This window comes from Ovis aries, chromosome 3, assembly GCF_016772045.2.
Source record: "Ovis aries strain OAR_USU_Benz2616 breed Rambouillet chromosome 3, ARS-UI_Ramb_v3.0, whole genome shotgun sequence".
Lineage (NCBI taxonomy): Eukaryota > Metazoa > Chordata > Mammalia > Artiodactyla > Bovidae > Ovis > Ovis aries.
The window spans coordinates 116,499,536-116,521,295 of NC_056056.1; the positions used below are offsets into that span (position 1 = coordinate 116,499,536).

Sequence of the window (21,760 nt, forward strand, 5' to 3'; positions counted from 1 at the left end):
ACAAAAACACTGATGCCGAATTGATGAGTGTAAGTTTCAGTGTTGGTGGACTGTTACCTTAGCAATGTCTGGTTTTTCTTTTTTTTTTAAGTCTACCCTGAACCTACAGCCAACCATCCAAGGGTTCATGAATAATTTAACAAAGAAAGGGCAGAGCTATTGAGTAATCCAGGCTCATTAATTGTGCACTTGCCAGGAGGATCTGTCTTTAAATCATTAATGCAGGCAACATTTCTCTCTAGAGCCATCAATGTGATTCGACTGCCTGAAAAATGTGATAATGATGGGTTTTCTTGTCATTTTTCTTTTACTTTTTATTGGAACTTCAGAGACACAGGTATCTTGCACACACTCTTAAATGCCAGGGCTAATCAATGGACTATATAGATTTCTTAGGACTCTTAAATAGTTGTGACAGTGAATTGGGATTGCTAGAAATACTGATTTAGTCTTTGATAATGTAGTATGTTTTGTAAGTTTTGACTGCATGTTATTTGGTAAATATTTCTGCCATAGCAAATGTATATTTTTACAATAATAGGAAACACATTGTGATAAATAGTACAGAGTTATGCAGTAAAGTGCTAACTTTACTTTTTTGATTGTGATAGATTTATTGTTTGAGCTTTCCTGCATTTCAGAATTTTTAACACAGTCGTCTGTTTTTGGTGTTTTAGGTTGATGTTTCTAATGCTGTTCCTGGTACACGGTACAACATTACCATCTCTTCAATTTCTGCTACAACATATAGCTCGCCTGTTAGCAGAACAGTGACGACAAATGTGACAAGTAAGTATATGTTTTCCATTTTCTTTCTTTCTTTTTTTTTTTTTTACAAAGTATTTGGGCCCTTTATAAATCTATTGGATGGGACTATTTGCATTGGCAATATGTACACTGAATGCATGAAAACAGTTGAGTAATTAAAGCAAAATGGAAACTTAAGAAAGTGATCTGTTTAGAACCTGCATTCTGCTGGTTCTTTATCTTCCTTTACTTTCAAAGAGCAAAGATAATTTTTCCATACTTGTTGTGAAATGGTCAGAGGCACTGTTAATGGTAATAGTTTAATACAAAACCATGAAAATAAACTCACTATACTTGCTCCCAAAGAATTACTCAGTTTGTAAGGCTGGTTCTTGTTTCCTTAGTGTTTATGTATAAGCCTTGCATCAACTGAGTGTTTATAAAAAAATGATTTGGCATTAAAACTGTATTTGGCATGTAGTATTTAGTAGCATTCCATTTTTCACATTCTTATAAAAGAATGTTTTTGGTATTCCCCATAGCATTTAATCATTTTTTACTCCTGGTAGCAAAGCTCTAGGGAAGATAAACTTACACTTACGAGACACTTAGTCTTTGGGAACTTTAAAAGTCTACAGTTTGTAAATATTTTTCTTACATATGTTTGTGAAAATACAATAATTGATTGACCTTATAACAACATGCATTTTTGGAAAAATAGAACCAGGGCCTCCAGTCTTCCTGGCGGGGGAAAGAGTCGGATCTGCTGGGATTCTTCTGTCTTGGAATACACCACCTAATCCAAATGGGAGAATTATATCTTACATTGTAAAATATAAGGAAGTTTGTCCATGGATGCAGGCAACGTATACACAAGTTAGAACGAAACCAGATAGTCTGGAAGTTCTTCTTACTAATCTAAATCCTGGAACAACATATGAAATCAAGGTAATTATTTTGTAAATAGTATTAAAATATTTCATTCATTTTAAAAGTGAAGGAGCTTTATCCCAACAGGTCAAGCTTTTGCAGCAAGAGACTTGAAGAATGATCATCTGAATCATGTCCTCATTGCCCATCTGGGCTTTTAAAATTTAAACAGATGTTATAAGCTTTGTGTGTGTGAGTATTTATATAATGTATCTATTTTAGAAAGCATTAGTTTGGTGACTTTAAAAAAATAAAGTTTAATAGGTTTTACAAGCACATATACTCTTAGATCAAATTTTTAGTTAGCTTTGTTATTTTTCTCTTAATCTGCTTATATTTCCATGTTATTGTAATTTGGGATAATGGTTTGAAGGTTTCTAAAGAACCAGTTTCTCAAAGAACAACGAATTCAAATTGGTTCCATTCAACAAATATTTCCTGGATGCATATGACCTCTTTTATGTTTACAAAGAATTTATGCCTTTACAGCACTAAATATACGAAATCTAAGAACACTTTATTAAAATATTAAAGAATAGCATGCAAAAAGCAGTCTTTTGTTAGTTAGGCCATGTGAAAATGTTTACAGTTAAGAGATGTGGTGATGCTAGTGGTAAAAAAAATCTGCCTGCCTATGTAGGAGACACAAGGCGGACTGCAGTCCATGGGATCACCAAAAGTTGGATACGACAGAGCAATACACACACGCGCGGTATTTCCAGGGGATAGGAAAGAATACAGGCATTTTCTCATTCCTCCCTATTTTCAGTATAACGTCAATATGTTCTTTAGTCTCGACTCAAGAGAAAAGCTGTGTAAATATGTGATCATACATAGCTGAGATGACCATCTAAATGGATGAAATGATAAGAAAGAGACACTTGCCTGTTTTTAAAATCTAATTGCAAGTATGCCCATTTGCAGAATCAAAATCATAATAACAGGAGAGTAGGCATACCAAGAGTAGGCACCCCCCAAATATTAAAGAAAAATACAGGCTTTTACTTATGCAGTGGTAAAAACCACAGATTTGATGGCTATTTCTCTGCAGTAACATGAGTTAAAGAGTAGGCAACCTTTTTCTAACTGATACCTGAGAATTATTTGGCACAGATATTTTCTATCATAAGCTCACATATTAATTCAAATTAATTTATACGTTAAGATATACTATTCAAAATAATAAAGATTATCTTTTAATGTGATATAAGAAGCTGCTACTGATAGAAAGGTAATTTAGCCAACCTCATTCTGCTTAGATCTATTTTTACAGAATTTAAATTTTTATTCCTTTGAATTCTCTTATTTCAGGACTATAGGGAAGCCCCTATTCTCTTTTTCACCCCACACTTTATTAACCACTGTTGTAACTTTTATTCTGTTTGAATATATGTTAGCCATTGCAGAATTTCAAAGGGCATTTGACATGGTGCATTTGATACCTTCAGATGTCAATATCAAATCTACATGATATGGGGAAAATCCTGTTTAGTATTTTACATGTGTTATTTCATTTAGTATTCAGAATAATCTTATGACATAGATATATTGTTTCCATTTTAAAGTAAAGGAAAATAAGATAACCTTTTTATCTGAGAATTGGTAGAGCTGCAATTTAAACCAAGGCTGTCTGATTCCAGTTATAGCATTTGTAAAAGCTTAAGAATTCTCATTTATGACAGTTTCTCTGTCTGTTCTAGTGTATTTGACTAGCTATTTCAAGCCAGAATAGTTTCTATCTTTTAAATTCTAGAATATTTAGTCTAAATGATTACCTATTTATTTTTAAAATTTGCCTAATTAGATTGTAAACTCTAAAGTCAGACACAGTGTTTATGGTCTCATGTTCATTACAGAAATAATCATGGTGTCTTAGAGTGAATAGAGTAGAAAGAAACTGAGCTTTAGAAATAAACACAACTTCAACTGAATTCTGATACTGCCACTTAGTCCTGTGACATGGGGCAAGTTACTTGACCTCTCTCAACCAGTTTTCTCATATGTAAAATATTGACAATAATTCCTTGTATTTTGATTATGTGGATAAAATGAGATATGTAAAATCCCTAGTCATTTTCTGAGTATACAGAAGGTGCTTTATAAATAGTAACTGAAATTGTTATTGCTACTAATAGACATTAAACTTGATTATTAATTTCTCTATCAGGAATCAGAAATCTGTTGATTAAGGCTATGTTGCAAATATTCACTTAAGGGAAATGGAAATACTGAATAGCTCTATATTTGCTTCTGCTTCGAGAGTATTGTTAAGAATTAGAGGGGAAAGTATCTTTATTGTTTATCTAATGGATGAATCAAAGTTTTATTATTTCAGACTCTGTTTAATTAGAGTATAAAGCTTGTGTAATTTTTGTGGTTTGTTCTAGGTTGCTGCAGAAAACAGTGCTGGCATTGGAGTGTTTAGTGACCCATTTCTCTTCCAAACTGCAGAAAGTGGTAATTTTCCTAAATCATTTATTCTGAATTAACTTAGTTAAGAGTTTTCATCATTTAAAATAAATAGGGATATAAACAAAATCTGGCACTAAAATGCATACAGTTTTCAACAGCATGGTCATTAAATTACTTTTAGAGTCTTCTTGGATAGTGAATTTATTAATTAAAACATATATTATTCTTTCTGATGGTAAAAACACTAAGTGTTATCTGAGAAAATTTAAAAATACCTCATAATACAAAAAAAAAAGAAAGTTATCCATGGCCCTGTTATATAAAAACATACATTTCTGGCTGATCCTTCTTCTCCTATGAATATGTCTTTGTGACTATATATTAGTGAAAATAGGCTTGTGCCATTTGTGCAAATTTGCACCCTGCATTTTAAAATCAAATCATAAGTATTTTTATGACATTAGAGTTTTGGAAACATGGATTATAATGGTTATCATATTATTCCATACCTTGCAGTCATTACCAAACCAACTTAAGCTACTTCCATTTTCCCAGTGACTGAGAAGAAATATATGACGTTATCCTTGATTGTAATCAATCAGTTCAGTCCAGTTCAGTTCAGTTGCTCAGTCATGTCCACTCTTCACGACCCCATGAATTGCAGCACGCCAAGCCTCCCTGTCCATCACCAACTCCCGGAGTTCACTCAGACTCACATCCATCTAGTCAGTGATGCCATCCAGCCATCTCATCCTCTGTCGTCCCCTTCTCCTCCTGACTCTAATCCCTCCCAGCATCAGAGTCTTTTCCAATGAGTCAGCTCTTCACATGAGGTGGCCAAAGTACTGGAGTTTCAGCTTCAGCATCATTCCTTCCAAAGAAATCCCAGGGCTGATCTCCTTCAGAATGGACCAGTTGGATCTCCTTGCAGTCCAGGGGACTCTCAAGAGTCTTCTCCAACACCACAGTTCAAAAGCATCAATTCTTCGGTGCTCAGCCTTCTTCACAGTCCAACTCTCACATCCACACATGACCACTGGAAAACCATAGCCTTGACTAGACGGACCTTAGTCGGCAAAGTAATGTCTCTGCTTTTGAATATGCTATCTAGGTTGGTCATAACTTTGCTTCCAAGGAGTAAGTATCTTTTAATTTCATGGCTGCAGTCACCATCTGCAGTGATTTTGGAGCCCCCCAAAATAAAGTCTGACACTGTTTCCACTGTTTCTCCATCTATTTCCCATGGAGTAATAGGACCGGATGCCATGATCTTCGTTTTCTGAATGTTGAGCTTTAATACAACTTTTTCACTCTCCTCTTTTACTTTCATTAAGAGGCTTTTTAGTTTCTCTTCACTTTCTGCCATAAGGGTGGTGTCATCAGTAGTACTGTATAATCAATCAATAGTACTGTATAATCTATCAAGAAGTCCTTCCAGAATTATATCAAAATATATCCTGAATCTCACCCCTCTTGTTAATCACCCTGTATAATCTATCATCATTTCTTGCCTGATCATTTGAAAGCCTCTACTTTGGTTTTCCTATTTCTAGCTTACCTGCCTATAGTCTACTCCCCCCGCAAGAGTCACATCATCTTTTGAAGCAGAAGCTAGACTGCCGTTATTTCTCTCTTCCCAACATGGCTCCTGTCTCATTCAGAGCAAGAACCTAAGTCCTTCCCATGACCTACAGTGCTCTGGGTGCCCTCAACCCTCGCTGAATCATCTCTCTCTATTCTCCGTCTCCCTCCATCCGCTCCAGTCACAATGAGCTTCCACCTTAGGGTCTTTTCTCTTGCTGCTCCTCCTGCCTGGAGCACTCCTTCACTAAATTATCCACAGGCGCTTCCTCAGTGGCTCAGCAGATAAAGAGCCTGCCTGCAGGGCAGGAGACACAGGTTTAATCCCTGGGTCGGGAAGATTCCCTGGAGGAGGAAGATGGCAACCCACTTTGCAAAGAGTCAGATGTGGCTAAGCAAATATCCACAGAACTCTCTCCCCAGCTGATGCACATCTCACTTTACCTTTCCTGACTACACCTTCTGAAATAACCCCTATTTCCTGCGATCCATCTTTATTGCCAACAAATTAATTTTTCTCCATTTGAATAGCTTGATGTATAACACATTTACTTGCTTTTTATTGCATATATTAGCCTAGTAGAATATAACATTTGTGATAAAAATAAGCTGTTATGGAATGGAGGTGATTTAGTTAGTAATTTGGCTGTTTATTCATAACAGCAAACAGAACCAATAAATAGAAAAACAGTTAGTAAATAATGGCATCTCCAATCAATAGCAAATATTTTTAGTGAAGTTTATCTTCTAGTGGGATAAGATAAACAAATGGGTTACTAAGTAATAGACTGAAGTGTTACTTGCTCAGTCGTGTAAAACTCTGCAACTCCATGGACTGTAGCCTACCAGGCTCCTCTGTCCATGAAATTCTCCAGGCAAGAATATTGGAGTGGGTTGCCATTCCCTTCTCCAGAGGATCTTCCCGACCCAGGGATTGAACCCAGGTCTCCTGCATTGCAGGCAGATTCTTTAAACCATCTGAGCCGCCAGGGAAGCCCAAGAAATAGACTGGAGAAGTGCTATAAAAAGTTTCTATAATTTTATATAACTATAAATATTTTGTATATTTAAACATAAAAATCTTCCAGCAGTTCATTGCCAAAGGGATAAACTGAAATGGACCCTGTTTATCTCGGGAGGATTATGCAATTCTCAGTGTTAAAAGAAGCACGTGACAAGCTTTATGTCCAGTTCTTATCTGAGACCCCATTGAGAGAAGCGGGTGAATACACGCTCTATGCCGTCCGAAGAATGAAGGGAAAATTCTAGAGTTTATTTAAAATTAGAAAGTAATGATTCTTGAAATCTTTTACTGATATTGAACCTACTTGTATTCAGATTATTAGCACAACTGAAAATTGAGAAATTATTTTTAAGATTAAATATTCATTAGGATATGAAAGATAGTTTATGACTTACACTTTTAGGGAAAATAATTGGAATAATTTTTGGATGACTTAACAAATAGTTTGGTCTTTTTAAAAAACACTCATCTTGGTAAAGCCTGGTACATTATGAGTTCAGATTATGATTTCAACTTGACAGCACTTTGAACTTTATATATTTTATATTCTGCTAACTGACATAATTTCTAGAGTCATTTTCTCTCTCAGCAAATTATGATTGGGACAAACTAAAACTCTAGGTTGGCAATAAACCTGGAACAGGAGTTTCATTCTGTTTATGACTTGCTGTGTTTTCTTGGAGAAATTACATAATCACATAATCACTCTTACCTTATCATTTAAAAAAATGTTGAGGTTAAAATGTAAATCTAAGTTTAGTTAGATCAGTTTCGTCCAATTTTTTCCCCCAAAGCCTCCTTTTAATTATTTATGTTACACAGAGCTCAAATTTAATGAAAAATTCTGTGGAATAAATAAATTGCATTTATAATGATTAAGCCAGAAATAATTTCTCTCTCCATGAATAAAAATACTCCTGAAGTATTCCAATAGAGTTAGCCCAAAATACCATTCTAAGCTGATATTACATCCACGAGTACAAAATCTCAGCTTTTTAGAAATATCCCTTGTAGCTTCATTTTTAACTTGATGGATCCTTAGTAATATAGGAAAATTCTTTATAGTAGTCTCTGTATTTTATTTAGAAAGATTTTTTTCTGGTTCAGGAAAATGTATGTTTTGTAGAGTGTACCTTTTGAAAAGTTTTAGTTAGTTTCACATACTTGTATATTTACTTGTTTAGCTATGACCTTATCTGAAATATGATGTGACTTTATAAATAGAATTTTTTGATCCTTTAGTATCATATCTTTACTTGGAGCAAGATGGATAAATTCCCTCTATAAAAATCAAGAGATGATGGGATTTTGGTACCTAAAAGTCCAGAGGTAGAAACTAGAATATTTAAAGTACAGGAAGACCTGTCAGCTACAAAAAAGAGCCAGAATTAGTCTTCAGACACCATCAAGTCAAAAAAAGAAAACATAGATTTTACTGGGGCAAAAATAATGTAAAGTTAATATGAAAACTTCTTTTTCACGAAATGTTTTTTTAACAGATTTAATTAATTTTTATCTATTATATTGAGTTTGCTTTAAAAGGTATTTTGAAATCATACTTTGGAATTTATAAAGTTTGGTTACCTTATAAATTCAAATTTCTCTACACTTGAGCAGATTCTCATGATTGCTAAGGCCGATTTGGAAATGTGCCAGCTTGTATGCAGTCTGTTATTAATATAAACTTCAGGCATTTTTACAAAATTTACATACTTTAGACAAAGAAATTTAAAACAATGATTAATATTAATGGCAAAGGCTTTGGTTCTTATAATTCTATAGCATCAGATATTTGACAGACTTTTTGTTTTATTATATTTTATCTGCCTGAAAGAAATTTTAGTGCTAAATCTTTAGGGTTAGAGACTTATCTTGTCATTGTCCTTCTTAAGCTTTAATTCCATTGATAAATTCCCTTGAAGAAAAAAATTTCTATCCATTATGTCATCCATTATTAATGATTAGTCATCATCCCAAATTGTTATTATTTTGCTGTTGTTAAAATGTAGCTATTGTCAAGTTTCTTATTTACTACTCTTTAATTCATATCATTCACATACACCTCTCCTTCCCAGGGCCTAACTGTCTTATATAATTTATATGGCTTTCATTTTCAGATCACATCTTCATATTCCTCTCTACAGTGTACACCTAAACTCTAGTTATTTGATTTCTTAATACTAGGCATGTTTTATCTCAAACATCTTGTATTTTTTTTTCTTTTGGCAGTGACTTGCATGGTTGTTTTATATTCTAAAGGACATTGATTATTTACTTTGTCAGTTTCCCACAGCTAACCTTGAATTAACAGTCATTCCAATTAAAATAGCCCACAGCTTATTATTATGCAGATTACTAATATTTAATAACAAGGTGTCATGAGTTCTGATGAAAGTTGATTTTGAGGGTGTATAAAGGTTAAAATATAATAATCACAACCAGTTGGTGGTATCACTTTATATTAGACACTGGTTATTTACTTACACTCCAGAAATGTGATTTTTGTGCAAATGGTTGGATAATTGTTTGAATTTGCCACTTCTTCATTATCTAAGAATTTGCTACTTCTTCATTATCTAAGGAAATTACATAATTCCAAAGTATATCAGATGCTAAGATAATCATTATTCAAATTTGTATAACCACAAACAACTATTGATTGAATATTTTTCAGACTTATTTGAAATAGTTTATTGATGGATTTATTGACTTATTAATCCTGAAAAAAGCTTATTTGCCTCTTAAACACAAGTCTGTGGGCCCAATTTCTGGTTTGTTATTTTAGGCAAAATCAATTCAAAAAGTATACCCAAATATATATTTTAAGAAGTATTACCCAAATAGATTTTATCCAATGTATTACATATTTAATTTTATATAACATGGGAATTATAACATCCCCAAATTATATAAATGTCATTCTAAGTTGTATAACAGTATTTTTCTTCTCCTTCAATCCCTTACACGTCCCCAGCTCCAGGAAAAGTGGTGAATCTCACCGTCGAGGCCTTTAACTATTCAGCAGTAAACCTGATTTGGTATTTACCTCGGCAACCAAATGGCAAAATTACCAGCTTCAAGATTAGCGTTAAACATGCCAGAAGTGGGATAGTTGTGAAGGATGTTTCAATCAGAGTAGAGGACATTTTGACTGGGAAGCTGCCAGAATGTAATGTAAGTCTCATGGAACATTTTCTATGTCTCAAAAATTTTAGGTAAGTTACATTTTGGAACTCCCGGCATCTGGATACTATGTATTTCTCTGAGCCACCAGGGAAGCTCAACTATGTATTTTACCAAAGTGATTATTAGCTATTTGATTACTTATAGTATCGTATTATATACCCTTGACTATAGTCAAGGTAAAATCAGAGAAGAGTTTCAGAATTCAACAGTGAGATATAAACATCCCTTAGGGAGCTCTGGAAAGACTTGATAGGTATAGCATTTGTGATGGGCCTTGGAATAAGTAGGTGATTGTATGAGGGTGGAGGATACTTTATAAGCCTTAAAGTAGGAAAGCATAGGATATCATTGGGAAAAAGAGAATACTTCCATGTGACAGGATAGGAAGGGAACAAAATAGTAAAGTTTAAATTTGTGGAATTAGATTGTTTTTGTTGTATATTATCTTTAGTGAAGAATTTGTTACTACTCTAAGCACTAATGTGAAATCCTTGGAAGTACTGTAATTATGCTTTTTTAAAATTAATTTTGGTGATCACTGTGATACTATTGATGAAAAGACAAGAAAAATTACTTTTTTAAAAAATGCTTTAAGTTAATGGAAGTCACAAATATTTTTAATTTAGATATATTTCTAATATACATAAACACATACCCACACGTTCTTTTGGTGTTATCTTTTGAATATTTATGGGGAAAAATGATCATAATAGTAAGACAGTGATGTATATTTGAAATTTCACCAAAGGGGGAAAAATTTTATCTTTTTGGCTCTTAAATTTTTATTGTGGATTTAAAAATTTTTTAATAATCATTTTGCTGTAGTTATACCTTTATTCAAAGTCACATGAAATCCTATTTATAAGAAAGATTAAGGTATAAATAAACATATTCTATTCTGAAACTGTGGACAATGGTATTAACCATATAACTGTAGATAATAAATGGGTATAATTAAAATCTAGCAGATTTATCTGTAGCTATGATGAGTAGTACACGCACAAAATAATATTTGTAATATAAAGAAAAAAATGAATCACACTTATCTTTACCAAGTGATACATTATTTTCCCATTTATGCTTCTTTTATTTACTAGGAGAATAATGAATCTTTTTTATGGAGTACAACCAGCCCTTCGCCAACCCTGGGGAGAGTCACGCCTCCACCGCGCACGACGTATTCATCTAGCGCGTTGTCACAGAGTAAGACTAGCTCTGTGTGGAAAGAGCCTATCGGTTTTGTAGTGACACATTTGAGACCTTATACGACGTATCTTTTTGAAGTTTCTGCTGTTACAACCGAAGCAGGTTATGTTGATAGTGCGATTGTCAGAACACCGGAATCAGGTATGCGGTTTTTTTTTTTTTTTTGGTAGGAAAAAAAGTTAAATTATTCATAGAATAATCTTTCTTTCTTTTTGTTTTATTCATGTAGATCTTTTTGTTAAAGATCTTCCGTCTCTTTCAGTAACTTTTTTCTCCCTAATAACGGATAATAGGCATGCCATTTGGAGCATCTTCAATTTCAATACTCTTTTAAGATACTAACATAAGCACCTAAAAGAAGAAAGGAGATTTGAAAGAAAAGATTCTTGAGCTAATAACCATGCTCCGATGATCAGCTCTTATGATTCTGTGACCTCAGGAATTTTTAATAATTGCCTCTGTTCGTCTACATTTTACATTATCATCTGATGATGACTTCTCTCACTGATATTGCTGTTACCAGATGTGGAGATAACATCTGCAGTAGCAGAAATATCATGTGATTAACATTCAGTATCAGATAAAAACAGTAGTTAGAAAATGCCTACCTACCTGCATCTTCTCTGTACTGCAGTTTCTTTATGTGATGAATGGAGACATCATCATTGTGGGTATGGTGTTAGTACTAAATGAGCATTATTAGATATTACTACTGCTAAATTCTAAGTACATACTGCTAGGTATAGTATTTGTATGATTAATTATATTATGTAGGCTGTGCTGTGCTTAGTGGCCCAGTTGTGTCCGACTCTTTGCAACCCCATGAACTGTAGCCTGCCAGGCTCCTCTGCCCATGGGGATTCTCCAGACAAGAATACTGGAGTGGGTTGCCATGCCCTCCTCCAGGGAATCTTCCCAACCCAGGGATCCAACCCAGGTCTCCCACACTGTGGGTGGATTCTTTACCGTCTGAGCCACCAAAGAAGCTGAAGAATACTGGGGTGGGTAGCCTAGCCTTTCTCGAGGGGATTTTCCTGACCCAGGAGTGGAACTGGGGTCTCCTGCATTGCAGGCGGATTCTTACCAGCTGAGATACTGTTATGTCACTGTATTACACACTGTAAGACAAAATATAGAGGAGCAGACATTCAGTTATGATTGATAATTTTTAGGTTACTGGGCATTATTCCTGGTAGGGTAATTTCACTAAAGCATAGTATTTTTTTCTGATGACTTAGGTGTTAGGTCTTATCATTTCATTACATGTAAGTGTGAAGGTTTTTTACCTTGATTTAAGTAAAAATCTCTAAATAAGACCATTTACTCTTCCATACTCCTTACTTCTTATTACGAAAAAAAGAAATAATTTCATGAGAGTCACACAAAGTGAAATTTGGTTGACAAGAAGTTTGTTTCAAAAAATATTTGGAATGTTTTGTGTCAATGAAAGATGTTTTAAAATATTAGATACATGTATGAAAAATAGACCTCAATGGACATGAATTGGAGCAAACTCCAGAAGACAGTGAAGGACAGGGAAGCCTGATGTGCTGCAGTCCATGGGGTCACAAAGAGTCCAATATGACTGAGTGACTGAACAACAACAAATTAAAAACAGACTTTTAAACATCATTATTATTTTTATGTCACCAATATTACATTGGAAGGTAGGTTATAAATTTCCTTTCAGAACAAAATACAGATATTGATAGAAGACGTAAAATCACTGCCAGTACATTCCGAAGGCTGAGTTACTACGTTGGCCCTTCCCCCTGTGTACAGCAGAGGGAAAGTGTTTATCAAGCCAGATGCTCAGGGCTTGTTGTTGCAATACATATTAATAGATATGCTTCAGGACAACGTAACTGTACAAAGAATTGCATAGCAATGAGACACCCTGTGCAGTCATGTACAACATTAAATAAAAATAGTAATGGTTGCAAGTACGGAGTTCAATGATCCACCATTTACTCGCATTCTTCAATTATAGCCTATTTTTTCTTTAAGTTGAAAAAATGCTTCGATGTGTGATATTTTATTTTTTCTCTGATTTTGTATTTTCTGTATATAATAAGGTGCTTTTAATTCATTTTTTTCCCCCTATAATTTTAGTGCCTGAAGGACCACCACAAAACTGTTTAACAGGCAACATTACAGGGAAGTCCTTTGCAATATCATGGGACCCACCAACTGTAGTAACAGGAAAATTTAGTTACAGAGTTGAATTATATGGGCCATCAGGTAAGTCTTAATCAATTATATGTTTATCTTTTGGAGTAAGAATTGTATAAAATATTTTACTATTTTCAAACTTTTTAAAAAGTATTGAACTATTTTTAAAAGACCCTTAGCCATGTTGAAACTCTTAAAACTTTTGTTTAAAGCTGTAAATAAGGATGGTAAAGCCTTGTCCATGTTCCATATTTCATGACAAAGGGCTGAAAGAATGAGAGAGAATCCTTCAAGAAGACAAACATTAGAGGAGATACATTTTTTCAAATATTTGATCAGGAGGACCTTGATTTGCTCTGATTGCAAATGTATTTATGAAGCAAAATGGGCCTCAGTTATATTAAATCAGATTTCTGCTTAGAACAGAGAAACCATTTCAAATAACTGGAGGTCTCTAAAAATAATATGAGCAACTTTATAGTGTAGTGAGGTCACATCTTTATGAAGAAGCAAGAGCTGGACATCTACTTGTCAGATATTTTGAGAGCTTCAAAAACTATACTAGTGGAAGTTAAGTAAGCTCTATAATTCTTAATCCAAGATTTTATGGTTCTATGAAAGAAATTTATTTCAAATAGTAATGCAGTAACATAAATGCACATATTGTCATTTTGAAAGAATGGAAAAATAGACAAAGGTCCAAATTAATCATTTTGAAATTTCTAGGACTCTGTCATGAATCACATGAGTAACCTTTATTTCTCATCCCTGAGTACCTTCAGTTCAGTTCAGTTGTTCAGTCATGTCTGACTCTTTGTGATCTCATGGACTGCAGCACGCCAGGCCTCCCTGTCCATCACCAACTCATGAGTTTACTCAAACTCATGTCCACTGAGTCAGTGATGCCATCCAACCATCTCATCCTCTGTTGTCTCCTTCTCCTCCCGCCTTCAATCTTATCTAGCATCAGGGTCTTTTCCAATGAGTCGATTCTTTGCATCAGTTGGCCAAACTATTGGAGCTTGAGCTTTAGCATCAGTCCTTCTAATGAATATTCAGGTTGATTTCCTTTAGGATTGACTGGTTTGATCTCCTTGAAGTCTAAGGGACTCTCAAGAATCTTTCCAACACTACAGTTCACAGACATCAATTATTCGGCCCTCAGCTTTCTTTATGGTCCAACTCTCACATCCATACGTCACTACTGGAAAAACCATAGCTTTGACTAGATGGACCGTTGTTGGCAAAGTTTTGCTTTTCAATATGCTGTCTAGGTTTGTCATAGCTTTTCTTCCAAGGAGCAAGTGTCTTAATTTCATGGCTGCAGTCACTATTTGCAATGATTTTGGAGCCCAAGAAAATAAAGTCTGTCACTGTTTCCACTGTTTCCCCATCTATTTACCATAAAGTGATGGGACTGGATGCCATGATCTTAGTTTTCTGAATGTTGAGTTTTAAGTGAGCTTTTTAACTCTCCTCTTTCACGTTCATTAAGAGGCTCTTTAGTTCCTCTTCACTTTCTGTCATAAGAGTGGTGTCGTCTGCATATCTGAGGTTATTGATATTTCTCCTGGCAATCTTGATTCCAGCTTGTGCTGCATCCAGCCCAGCATTTTGCATGATGTACTCTGCATATAACTTAAATAAGCAGCATGACAATATACAGTATTTAGGCTCCTAAAGTTCTGAAATGTTTCAGACCTAAAAATATGATAGTCCTTTTCTCCCCTCCCTGCTCAATACACAGACACACATGGATACCCAGATACACCTCTTCTATTTGGTGTTATTTTTGAAAAATTTGACAAGGTACTCTTTCATCTGTGAGGCTAAAAACTCAAGAAGGTTTATCTACTAATTATTGACTTTAGCAACGTAGAAGTCATTAGCAATAGTCTCAGACAGGGGAAGGAGGAACAAGGAGAACACATATCATACCTGACCACCTAGTCACTTGAGGGCTCTGGGGAAAAAGGAATCAATCTGTCACCATCCTTGAGAAAGATCTACAGGGAACAGAATCAATGGTCTCAGGGGAGAGCTAGGCTTCAGTTACAGCAAGAAGGGGGAAAAGCTATTCAGAAATAAAGTTGAGGATTTAAGGAATTTTGATGATGGCCCAGTTAAGAAATTTTGCTCAGAAACTAAACTACAGAACATTTCTAAATATATTTTTTTAAATTTGAGTATGAAACACTGTCATTGCTTTTATATCGGTAAAACCTAACATATACCTTTAAAATATGCCAAAAAAATTGACAGTTCAATAGGGCTTTATATTATATATAAGTAATTTATATAAAAGTAATTTTAAACACGAAAGATTTCTGGGTTTTTTTTTCCATCTTGGTAAAATTGACACTGGTGCAATTCTAAGCTAAATGTTTAACATATATTCACTTTTAAAATTGTAATAGTGGATGTCAGTGCATAGGTTAACACTTCAGTTCCTCTATACTTAATGTAAGAATGAGTACATGCTTGAAGAATACATAATCCATAGTTATGTTTTGCTTGTTGTAGGTCGGATTTTAGATAACAGCACTAAGGACCTTAAGTTTGCATTCACTAATCTAACACCATTTACGGTATATGACGTTTATGTTGCGGCTGAAACCAGTGCAGGGATTGGACCTAAGTCAAATATTTCAGTATTCACTCCTCCAGAAGGTAAGAACATCTCCTCTAGTGTGTGAATGAGAACTTTATTGAATACGTTAAACATTGCATTAGAAACTATTTGGTTGATATTTATCTAATTCATGTTATTTCCTTATCAGATAACTACCTAGTACATTCTGAACATGTGTTCCTCAAAACACTATACCCATAGCAGGCCTCATGATAAGACGGATCAAAGATCAAGTGAGCCTCACAGCAAACATTGCCTGCTGTGTCAGCCTGCATCTTCACGATGAGTACTACTGGCAAAATCTCAAGACTAAATACATTTAACATGGCTTAAACCCCACGATTTATTGTATATTCTGTTTTTCCACAAAATAATGTTCAGAGAAATCCATACATCCCACAATGCCGATGGTGCTGTTGCCCTCAGTCACTGAGTCATGTCCAGCTCTTTGCGACCCCATGGACGGCAGCTTCTCTGTCCTTCACTGTCTCCCGGAGTTTGCTCAAATTCATGTCTGTTGAGTCGGTGATGCTATTTATAATCAAAAGAATATTCTAAGCAATTGAGGATTCCTGGAAGGCACATAATATAAATTGATCAGAATAGACAAATTATTTTCAAAATTTCTCCTGAAGAAACTTGTTATTTGTATATGTTAAATACCACAGTCCAAACACTGTAATGTTTAAAACATGTTACCATGCCATTTCACAACCTGTTTTCTGGGCCCACACCAAATTTGCTCAATGCCTTTATATATTGTACTTGTTTAGGAGAATTCAACAATTTTTTTTTACAATCACACTAACACTTCATAAAACAGATTTTGTTTATGTGGTAGCTAACATTCAGTAAGTGATGAGTTAAACACACGTGTGCACACGAACACGTGCATACACACACACAAACACGGTTGGGCATACCTTCATCAGATAAATCATTCAAGTGTTTGGCCATGAGAGGGCAGCAACTATTAGGGAATTTTGTACTTCTCCCCCATTTCAAAGAATGACCCTTGAGAATATTTTGCTATTGAAAGAATGTAAAATTTATGTTCGGAGAAGGCAATGGCAACCCACTCCAGTACTCTTGCCTGGAAAATCCCATGGACAGAGGAGCCTGGTGGGCTTCAGTCCATGGTGTCGCTAAGAGTCGGATAGGACTGAGCGTCTTCACTTTCACTTTTCACTTTCATGCATTGGAGAAGGAAATGGCAACCCACTCCAGTGTTCTTGCCTGGAGAATCCCAGGGACGGGGGAGCCTAGTGGGCTGCCGTCTATGGGGTCGCACAGAGTCGGACACGACTGAAGCGACTTAGCAGAAGCAGAAGCAGAAAATTTATGTTACATCGATTTCAAATGAAAATAGTAATGTGTACATGGTTTCAATACACAGATTAAAGAGAAGCACCATATATAAAAGAAACAAAAAATAATAAGTATTTTTATTTTTTTCATACCAAAATTTCTCTTTTGCATTTATAGCAGAAGAGTCTTAGCATGTATGGCTTCCCCCTTAGACCTGAAATTTCTCCACTTCTACCTAAACCTGCTCTTAGGAATTTTCAAGAAATCTAGACAGATTTATGTATGCTTGCAAAACACAAGATGCCAGCAATGTGGCCTTTATCAGACTTAGAGCGCTTGAATCTGGTCTTTTCTCAACCAACCCAATTGACCAATTTCTATTCTCATGTTGTATAAATAAATAAATTCAATCTTATTTCAAATCAAGCTGATTTTGGTGCTCCTAACCTGAATCCACAATTTAAAATGATTGTTTTATTGTCATCATTCTTGGCCTACAGCATTTGACCAAAATAGGGAACTAGATAATATAATGTGTGTGTGTGTGTTAGATGTCAAGTCATGTCCAATTCTATGCAACCCCAAGGACTGTAGCCCACCAGGATCCTGTGTCCATGGCATTTCCCAGGCAGTAATACTGGAGTGGGTTGCCATTCCTTTCTCCAGGGGATCTTCCTGACCCAGGAATTGAACCTGAATCTCCTGCATTGCAGGCAGATTCTTTGCCACCTGAGCCACCACGCAAGCCCAGATAATACACTGCCACATACAATTCCATTTTGTTTAGGATGTCACTTAAACATTTATTTCCCTTTCTTTATGTCTTTAGTTTTTAATTTACAAAATAATAAATATAATATTTAAGGACATTGTTCAACATACTTCACATGGGTTGTTTTTGATGCCAAGTTATTTTGAATGGATGACTCTATGTGCCCTGTATACCCCATGATTTGCCTCAGTTTTGTCTTACTGCCTCCTGAACTGCTCATCGCCTGCTCACCACATCCAAGTGGCTCTCAGAACCCACTGGGAACTAAGGTGGCCTTCGTTGCTGTAAGGGCAAGCGTGGCATGGTTCTTTCCTCTGCATGTCTGCTTCCTCTGTGCAGTTCTCAAGGAATAGTTCAGCCAAAGGGGTCTCAGTGAAACACTGGGGCAAACGCAGTGAACGTAGACTCTGACACACTAATTAATCCTGGTCCCACTGATTAAAAATTTGCCATAAAGGAATCTTTAAGCTGTATGAGAACAATCAAATAACTCATTAGAACATACACACTTTGAGTTATAATTGATACTTTAATTTTCTAGTATTCTTTTTATTCATTAACAGGTTCTTCGTATTCTAGTTACTCAATTTTCCTCTTCATATTTAAAAAATAGTCTGTAGTCTAATTAGGAAATCAATTAGGGCCAGCTTTTAAATTAATATATTTTAAAGCAACCTAGTTTCTAACAAATCTCCAGATATTCATAGAAAAATATTGAATTTATTTCTTATAGAAAATATGTGTTATCACATTATAACAGGGCTGATTTCATTAATACTGAGAATGATATGGTCTATTGTCTATCAAAGAAAATCAACATGATGTTGTGAAAGCTGTTATCCTATGTTTTTCATAATGTTTCTGCATATCCCTTAATATTTTACTGAGCAGATTTCTACTTAGGCATGAAGAGATGGTTTTGGAAAAAATGATGATAATCTCCAATGTTACAAAATATCATAGCTGCCATTCCAAAATGAAACAATCTGCTGAATATAGCACTGACAACAGATTTCTGCTTGTTATTTTTACGTGGGTTAAAAAAATCTTAAGTAAATTTTGCTGCTTCAAAATCCCCTAAATCTTCTCTATGACTAGTGTCAAATGTCTTTTAAGGAAGTTTACATCATGTCTTAAAAGCAAAAAAAGTATTGAAATCCATCTTTGCTCCCCCATAAATAGACTATTGAAGTGAAAACTTGTCCTCAGTAATTTCAATTTGCTATTTTCTGCAACTAGTAGTAACATCTTTGTAGGGAGATCACTGAAGAAACTGTCAACTTTGTATTTTTCAGGATTCTCCATGATTTTTATTTTTCAAATTTTCAGATTCAGTAGATTTTTACAAAATTTACTTCCAATGGAAGTTTAATTTGCTAGATAAGGGCAAAAATTATTTTAATGTATTTTCTTTACCCCAATGCCATTTGTCTCCATTGTTTCCTAGGAGTTGTTTCTTTTAATTGGAGGATAATTACTTTACAAAATTGAGGTGGTTTTTGCCATACATCTACGTAAATAACCCAAAGGTATACTCCTAATCATTTGGAATGTATATATATATATATATATTTTTTTTTTTACCAATTATATGTATACTGTTTCCTGTTTATTAGTAAAATTTATAGATGTATTGACCTGAGAATGATTCATAGGTCATCCTCATAGACAACACCTTCAGAATTAATGCTGAACCATGAATAATTGCCTTGTGTGTTTGATTTTCTTTAGTTAATTTGGTATCAATATTAAAGGAGTTTGATCTAATCCACACTTCTCTGGTTTCCCCATAAGAATTTGTGGTGTAACATATCGAGTGTCTTTCCAAAGACAAGATACAATGCTGTCTCCTTCATTTCCTTTATCCCCTAAGCTTTTTCTTCTTTCATAAAAAAGAGATAGCCTTACAGTTGTTCTTACAAAAGTTTGGGGTACATTTTTAGGGTAATAGAGAACCAGTTAACTTTGGATTGTGATTGTTAGGCGTTAGTGTTATGGGGCAATACTTATTAAGTTATATTGAAAACTATAAATTAGAAGATAAACAATGTCTATTATTTTTAGGTTTGGCTAACAGAATAAGAGAGAGTACAATTTAAATATACTGTAGTGGATAATTTTTGTTGCATCAAATGGTACTGACCATTTCAGTTATTTTATAGTAGGTGGAGTTTAGTTATCTGATGACTCTGATCAATATAGTTTTTAAACTGGCTTCTTCAGTTGAGATTCTACATGAGTTCAAATTAGGTGGGAAAATGCCAGATCTCTTCTTTGATTTATATTATGCAGTACTGACTAAGACTTCATCTACATAGTGAAGTCCCTCAGTCGTGTCCGGCTCTTTGAGACCCCATGGACTGTAGCCTTCCAGGCTCCTCTGTCCATGGGATTTTCCAGGCAATATACTGGAGTGAATTGCCATTTCCTTCTCCAGGGGATCTTCCCAACCCAGGGATTGAACCCAGGTCTCTTGCACTGTAGACAGACGCTTTACCATCTGAGCCACCAGGGAAGTCCTAGCAACCCCAAAAAATGTCAAAGGAAGGTGGAATGGAGCTTTGCCATTTAAATAGCTGTGTTGTTTTCATACTCTGTGGTTAATTGGAAAGGTTCTCTACTCTTGAATGATGTAAATATGATAAATATGAAAGAAACGTAAGTTTAGCAACAAGGTATGGTAATAAAATAAAACTTATATAAGAGGTGACCTATACAAAGGCTTTGTATCTGTTTTCTTCCTCCCTCTATCCTTAAGTGCCTAGAACAGTGACCATATGATGAATCCTGAGTCTGTTGAATGACAAATGAATAAATCATTTATTGTGGGGCCTGGTAGGCTGCAGTCCATGAGGTCACTAAGAGTCGGTCGGACACAACTGAGCGACTTCACTTTCACTTTTCACTTTCATGCATTGGAGAAGGAAATGGCAACCCACTCCAGTGTTCTTGCCTGGAGAATCCCAGGGACGGGGCAGTCTGGTGGGCTGCTGTCTATAGGGTCACACAGAGTCGGACACGACTGAAGCGACTTAGCAGCAGCAGCAGTTTAGAGCTCTTCCTCCACCTTTCAAAGATTAAATTGTTTTTCCTTCAGATTAGAATACATGTGGGGAAATCAAGGTAAAGAATTATCCTTCTGTATAGAGATACACCGAAATGATTTTAGCAAAGGAGATTGAAAGAATTGACAAGTTATGAGTGTACCCATGTAACATTTATCTCTTAATTTTAAGCACAGGTTTTACCCATACTGGACGCTGGAGACTGGACTGCAATAATCAAATAATAGGCTTCTAATCCAGAGTTCAGCTATCTAGTCATTCACTAGTCGACAAACAGTTAGAAATATTTACACTATTAAAATATCTAAGGAGTTTTTTTGTACTGATTACTTTATAGAGACCAAAAAACCCAACTCTTAATCTCTAAGATGAAGTACTACATGATTATGCTAACTTCATGTTTAACTTAAGCTTAATTAGGTTCATTAATTATAAATAATATTTATGGGAGTTAAGACATTAATTCCTTTCTGTTATCTTAAAGAAGAATAGAATCATTCTTCATTTGTATTTTACCCTTAATATGTCTTTCTTCCAACTGGAGTTTGCTAAATCTGTGAAATATTTTACCTTAGGGAAATAAATTTAATGTATGACCACATCCTAATCATAAAGAACAGTATTTTTATGCCACATTTTCTCTTTCTTCAGCCAACATATTATAAAGTCTTTTGAACCATTTATTCCTTGTTGTAATCTTGTATAGTGATAGGAAAGATTTAATG

At 34.9% G+C, this 21,760-nt stretch overlaps 1 protein-coding gene across 1 annotated transcript in view; it reads left to right on the forward strand.

The window, feature by feature from the left end:
• Positions 1 to 21,760, forward strand: part of PTPRQ (protein tyrosine phosphatase receptor type Q) — a 304,390-nt gene that overhangs the window by 64,290 nt on the left and 218,340 nt on the right. Inside the window, exons 20-26 of the mRNA XM_060412482.1 lie at positions 678 to 789; positions 1,469 to 1,695; positions 4,065 to 4,134; positions 9,669 to 9,868; positions 10,978 to 11,227; positions 13,199 to 13,327; positions 15,782 to 15,928. Coding sequence (XP_060268465.1) covers positions 678 to 789; positions 1,469 to 1,695; positions 4,065 to 4,134; positions 9,669 to 9,868; positions 10,978 to 11,227; positions 13,199 to 13,327; positions 15,782 to 15,928 — 1,135 coding nt within the window. The remainder of the gene's footprint in view (positions 1 to 677; positions 790 to 1,468; positions 1,696 to 4,064; positions 4,135 to 9,668; positions 9,869 to 10,977; positions 11,228 to 13,198; positions 13,328 to 15,781; positions 15,929 to 21,760) is intronic.